This window comes from Myotis davidii, unplaced genomic scaffold (genome assembly GCF_000327345.1).
Source record: "Myotis davidii unplaced genomic scaffold, ASM32734v1 scaffold73, whole genome shotgun sequence".
NCBI lineage: Eukaryota > Metazoa > Chordata > Mammalia > Chiroptera > Vespertilionidae > Myotis > Myotis davidii.
In genome coordinates this window covers 6,038,613-6,045,275 of record NW_006286675.1, presented here as the reverse complement: position 1 = coordinate 6,045,275, position 6,663 = coordinate 6,038,613, and the positions used below count along the sequence as shown (strand labels likewise).

General features: G+C 49.3%; 1 protein-coding gene across 1 annotated transcript in view; it reads left to right on the top strand.

Annotated features, from left to right (window-relative positions):
* Positions 1 to 4,628, top strand: part of LOC102755539 (chromosome unknown open reading frame, human C3orf20) — a 50,855-nt gene extending 46,227 nt beyond the window's left edge. The window contains exons 16-17 of the mRNA XM_015560401.1: positions 3,337 to 3,474; positions 4,049 to 4,628. Of these exons, the coding sequence (XP_015415887.1) occupies positions 3,337 to 3,474; positions 4,049 to 4,130 (220 nt within the window). The 3' untranslated portion in view covers positions 4,131 to 4,628. The remainder of the gene's footprint in view (positions 1 to 3,336; positions 3,475 to 4,048) is intronic.
* Positions 4,629 to 6,663: the final 2,035 nt, after the last annotated feature.

Below are 6,663 nucleotides of genomic sequence, written 5' to 3'. Positions count from 1 at the left end.
GGGCATTTGGGTAGGGTCCCTAGGGACACCCCGCCTTTTGCCCCATTGCACCCCACTCCATCCTGTGTGTGATCCAAGCCCTGCCTCTACTTTGTTTACTGGCAGGGCCACATGGGCAAGGACCATTCATGGAGTGATCTCAGGTCCTGGTAAAAGGAATTGGGGTGGCCTGGCTTAAGTCTGCCTCTCGGCCTCGGAGCTCTGGCTTTTCAACCAGGTGATGCTCATTACAGAGCATAACTGGGGCCCAGCTTGGGTGAGATGTACAAAGGCAGATCTCTGGACTCAGGAATCATACAGCCTGGTCCATTGCTGAAGGCTGTATTAGGCGAAAGGAGCGGATTCTAGAATGCCTGGGCCATGTGGTGCAGCAGAAGACTGACTGGGTCAGGGTTCCTTAGATGGGGCTGGAGCCCCTGCTCTGCTCTTCACCATCTGGGTGACTATGGCATAATCCATTTGCCTTCCTAAGCCTACTTTCCTCCCCTTCAAATAAGGGTGATGATGCCCACCTCACCGGGTTGTTGTGGAGATCTTCTGGAAGTATGTTTGCTGGAGTGCTTTATAAACCTGCGTGCAGACATAGGCTTGCCTATGATTGCACCCCCACTGCACTGAGTTGGGCATCCCCCACTCCCACAAGGCCCCTCAGCTTTCTAGGAGTCCTGACTCCAGTCTCTCCCTCATGTGCTGAGTTTGGGGCTTGTCAGAATGTCTGCCGGATCCAAAAGAGGTTTGGGGGAATTTGCTCCAGAGAAACCGTGGAGGTTACACCATGACCCAACTATCCTGGAATGCTTAGTGGAGGATGCAAGGTCTAGAGGGGGCTATGGATATTAGGAAGATGCAGAAAGAAAAGCCACTGAGAGCCTCAAGGCTTTGCTAACTCTGTCCTCAGGTACCTCTACAGCTCTTGCAAAAGAGGCATCAAGCCAGGTCCTGGGAAGAGAATGTGAGTTCCGTGTGTGCACAGGGACAGGGCGTGGCAGAGCTGACCCTCAAACCTCCCTGTCCCAAGCTGCCTCCCCACCTCCACACCCAGTAGCTGCCCCTACCAGCCATGGCAGTTCTCAGCAAGGCTTGGTGCAGCTCCGGGGTTTGGTGGCACTGTGAGAGCCACTCTGTTAGGAGACCCAGAGACATGTGAGGTGTAGGCCAGACCTGGTTGGTGAGATAAGACTTGTCAGCTTGTGAAGAGGAGAAAGTAGAAACCTGCCAGAAGGAGGCAGTGCCGGCTCTTCATGTGTTAGGATGCCACTGTGGACCCATTCATGAGTCCTAGGAAGACCTGTGGGAGTAGGGTCCTCTGCTGAAGGAGAAGCAGGCACTGGATAAGCAGGGGAAGGGCATGTTGTGGGAAGCTTCGGTGACTTGATCATATAGGCAGTGGGGAGCCATTGAAGGTTAGTGAGCTGGGGAGAAGCTTGATCAGAATTGGTTCTTATTTATTTTATTTTTCAGTTTCTTTTTTTAATTTATCTTTATTGTTAATTCTCAGTGGCACCTCCCACCCCTCCACCACCAGCTGAGATAACTCTCTAGGACTTCAGTTCCCCTCTGTTGGTCACGTCTCTGCTTCTCCTACCAGTCTCTATGCCGGCTCCAACTTCAGTCCTTGGGTATCAGGATTCTCTCCTGTGAGTTTTCCGTTGATTATTCAGGAAGCCTTCTTGTATTTCAGTTGTAATTCCAGCTTGTTTCTAGAAGCATGGCCATGCAGCATCCTCCTACTCTGCCGCCATTTTTAATTTCGTGTATATAAGTTTTTTTGGTTAATCTCTTCTTGCGCCCCATTGCAGTGTTGTGAAGTCACTTGGACTTTGTGTGTGTGCTCTCCATCAGGCAGGGCGGCAGGGTGAGCTGTGAAGGGAGACGTTAGTTTACTAAATGCTAACATTGTGAATATACCCAGATTCTGTGACCCTGTTTTGGTAGCATTCCATTTTTTATTTTGGGGGGGCCCTTGCATGATAGAGGAGACCCTCCTTTCTCTTCTCCCTTTGTCTCTTATCTCTGAACTGCTCTTCCCTTAATCTAGTCGCATAGCGAGGGCTCAAAAAATATGAAGAAACAGTGAATGAAAGGGCTGGTCCTGCCTCTGCTATGAACCTACTATGTGCCCTCCAGCTCCCCTCTCTGCTCTTGTCGATAAAATGGGCACCCTGCACTTCCTGTCCCCGAGGGTGCCACCCTGCACTTCCTGTCCCCTAGGGCCACTTCGATGCTCAAAACCATCTTGTAACCTGAACAGTGTTTGCATACAGTGAATGGCTGGAAAGCCTTGAGCTGTGGTGCAAAGGTGAGGAGTGACCACACATGGTCATTAGTTTCCAAGAGCAGTGTGACACTTCCACAAACTGAAATGTATTGACTTGCGGTTCAGGAGGCCAGAAGTCTGCGATGCAGGTATGGGCAGGGCAGGCCCCCTCTGAGGGTGCTAGGAAGGATCTAGTTCTCCCTCCAAACGCTGGGCATTTCTAGGCTGTGGCTGCACCACTCATCTTTTATTTATTTATTTTTTTAATCCTCACCTGAAGATATTTTTTTCATTGATCCTTAGAGAGTGGAAAGGAGGAAGGAGGGAGGAATGAAAGAGGGAGGGAAGGTGGGAAGGAGGGAGGGAAACATGAATGTGAGAAAGAGACATCAACTGATTGCCTCCCCCATGTGCCCCAACTGGGGTTGGAGATCAAACCTGAAACTGAAGTACGTGCCCTTGACCAGGAATTGAACCCATGACCCCTTAGTCTACAGGCAAACATTCCAACCACTGAGCCAAACCAGCCAGGACAGCACCACTCATCTTCACACGGTGTTCCCCTATGTGCATGTCTGTGTCCACATGTCCCTTTTTTATAAAGACACCAGGTATGTTAGATTGAGGCCCACCCTACTCTAGTATGACTTCTAGCTCACTACATCCGCAGTGACCCTATTTCCTACATCTTGGAGTACTAGGGGTTAGGACTCCTGTATATGAATTTTGGGGGATACAATCCATAACATTGTACATGATGACTTATTTTCTTGGCTTCCTGTCCTCTCCTTTGCTCGTTTGATGGTCAGGCTGTGTGTACAGGTGTCGTGGGCATGGAGTTAGGGCAATTCCAATCTGAAAAAGAAGCAGGGACGCCAACCCCAGTGAACCTCTGGGTCCCCAGGGGTCAGGTCTCCCTTCACCCTTCCTCTGGAGAAGCACCTGCGCCCTTTTCTCTCTAGGAACTGGAACATTGGGCGCAGCTCTGAGTGAGGGCTGCTTGCCCAGACACCCCCAGCTCTGGGCCCCCTCTGACTGGGCCTTCACTGAGCACTGCCCTCCCGTCCTTCCCTCCCCAGCAGCGTTTTACCCTCCTTCCTGGGCCTGGATGACACTGACTCAGACAAGAGAACAATTTTGGAAGACATCCAAGGAAGCATCTCCTCGTTGACCGTAGGGGACAAGATGGAGGACTATTTCCCTGAACCTGAGAAGAAGTAGGTGGTTTCCCAGCCCGGGGGCTGAGGGGCCCTCTTGTGGTTGGCAGAATAGGCATGACTCCCAGAGGCCACAGGGGTCTAAGTGACCTTGGGGAGTCACATCTCCAACAATCTCTGACCTCTGACCTCTTTTATCAACATACTGCCCAGTTGCTCTCCCTGGTCTGGTTGGCGGAGATGGAAGCCTTTAAGCTTGTGGTGAAACCCCACACCCCAGACCCATCTGTCTGTCTGAGAAGGGTGGAGACCGCAGGCTGTCTTCCTGCATAAACTTCCTAGACTTGTCAAGTCCATTGACTTGGCTGTATTCACTGTGAAGCGAATCATGTGTCCTGCAAGAACGTGAAAAATCGCACACTTCTCATGAAAATAGAAAAGCATAACCATGAGCACCTAGAAAAGTCACAGGTGCACTGGAACCCCAGATTGGAGCGATGCCAAGAGGACCTCAGCTGTGCAAGGTGGAGGCCATGCTCACCTTGGCCCAGGCCAGCGCAGGGATCAAGTGCTGTCCAGACCAGCCCTCTTCACCCATTTCCCAGCATTTGCTTCTCTCTATTTTGATTTTTAGGATGAATCTGCATCCTCTCATCCAAGGCAGGAGGGACAGTAAGAAGATGAACTCTTGGAAGAAACCGGCCTCCAAGAAGTGATGCAGGCCCCTTGACCACCAGAGTGCCAGGCCTGGATGAGGCTCTTCCCTTGCCCACCTGCCCTGCCTCCCCCACCCCCACCCCCTTTCTCTGAGCCTCTATGTAATAAACAAGCATGCCTCCAGCATCTGGATGAGGCCATGGGCTAGGCTGGCTCTACAAGGCCAGAGGCCCCCAGCAGCTCAGTTCTAGGTCCAGTCCTTGGAAACTAGGGTGCTCTGACCCAGAGCTGCTTCTGTGACCAGTGAAGCAGCCTGGATTCTCCCACTCCCAAGGACACAAACCTGACCAGGGGGCCAAGCCAAATGAGATGTTACCATGGGAGGTCTGGGATGGGACTAAACTATGCCCTCCTCCCCTTCACTGGTTGGGAATGGCTCAGGTTCTGGCCCAAGTGGAAAACAGGGTTGTGAGAGAAGAGGGAGAGGGAAGACAGGAAGAAAAATGCATAACAGAAGGAGACCAAACTAAGGGAGAGACGAGAGAGATGATAAGAAGGGAGAGCCCAGGAGGGAGGGTTGGGGGAGAGGGAGCTGAATGGGAGGTGGGAGGGAAGAGGAAATGAGGGAGGAAGGAGAATAAAAGGCAGGAGGAAAAAGAGGGAGAGGGCCCTGGAGTAGGACAGAAGAGGCAGTGACAGGCCACATCCAGGAACCCTTTAGTGGCATCTGGAAAGCCAGAGCCCCTGTGGCCCATTTAGCCCACCCTCATGACCCAAGCTAACAGGCCTGAAGAAGACTTACCAGCATCAATGTCCCAGAGATGGCAGCCCATGGGTGTGCCGATGCCTCCCTGGTGGCACCTGAGAGGCACAGACAGCACACCTGCTCTGGCCCGCTTGTCTGCGGCTCTTCCCAGGAGCAGGGTGAGGACCCTGGACGGTCTGCCTTGTTCTCCAGGCCTGGAAGAGAGACTTCAGGCCCTGAGCTGTGGGTGGCGTTCAGTGACATGCTCTATACTTGATTACTTGTGCTCCCTTTGTAATAGATGCTTTTAAAATCTGAATTTTTAAGGTTTAATTGTTTAAAATTTATCTTTATTGTTGAAAGTGTTATAGATGTCCTCCCCCCTCCCCCCATTAACCCTCTCCGCTCCACACCTGCCCCCATCATTTGTATCATTGAAAGGCTTTTTTTTGGATTATACATTTGTCCCCTGGTAATGGATTTGAAATGACGTACTATGTTCTTAAGCCTGCATCCTTTGATACTTAGGGGTCCTGGGCGTCTTACCACTCTCCTGTCCTCCCCTTCTGAGCACAAGGACACATAGAATTAGAAGGAAGGGGAAGCAAGGTCCACCTCTGTCTAGTCAGCCTGTGCATACTGGATTTACATGTATATGCTGCCTCCGAGGTCTGGGAAACCCAGGGAGAGACCTGACAGAAGCAGACACAAATCTTCTCTGAAGATGTGTACTCTCAACCCAGACCTCATAGGATTCCCACAGAGAGAACCCAGTTGAATATTAGCTCACAATCCAAAATTTAAAAAGGCACATCAAAGTGAATGAAAACAGATATCAAATATTAAATTAGACATGCAAGACTTTGGATATTGGAATTGTCAGGCACAATGTAAAGTGAATGTTTTCAGTGTTTAAATAAACAGAAGGATCTGAAAACATAAGCAAGGAACAAGATGTTATCAAGCAAGAAAGATATGGACTGAATTTTGCTTCCAGACACATCAGGGTAACTGAGGCTGGAGTGTCCTCCTGACGCAAACACCAGGAAAGAGAAACAGAGTGTGTTCTATAATCCCTCCAGCTTTCTGCCAGACATGCTTTCTGGATCATGATATGGAGAAGGAGAGTTCAAGCACAGTATGGAGTATTGCTGAGCTGGGAGACAGATCGGAGTTTGGAGAGATAGTGGTGAATAGAATTTGTGGAGCAGAGCATCAGAGAAGAGGGAGCTATGCAGAGAGAACTCGAAATTTGCATAGGGATCTCCTTGAGTCTTCGGCTGCATGCTAAACTGCACATGTTTAGGGTGTGGCTTCGTGAGGTCTGGTAAAGTACTAGATTTCCACAGGTAAAAGAATGATACCACATACAAAACACCACATACAAAAATTAACTTCAAATGCATCAAGAACCAAATGTGAGACCTAAAACAATGAGACTCTTTGAAGAAAACAGGACAAAAGCATTGTGACGTTGGATTTTGCAGTGATTTAATGGATATGACACAAAGGCACAGGCAACAAAAGAAAAAATAGACAAATTGGATTTCATGAAAATTTTAAAAATGTGTGCATCAGAAGACACTCTCCAAGGAATAAAAAGGTAGCCCACAGAATGGGTAAACATTTGAAAATCATATGCTGATAAGGGATTAATAGCCTCCAGAATATATAGAGAACTTCTAAAACAGCTTAATGCAAAACTGGGCAAAGGATTTGAGTAGTCATTTTTCCAAAGAAGATATACAAATGGCCAATAAACACACGAAAAGAGGCTCAATGTCAGTAGTCAGTAGAGAAATGTAAATCAAAATTATAATGAGTTACCATCTCACACCCATTAGGAT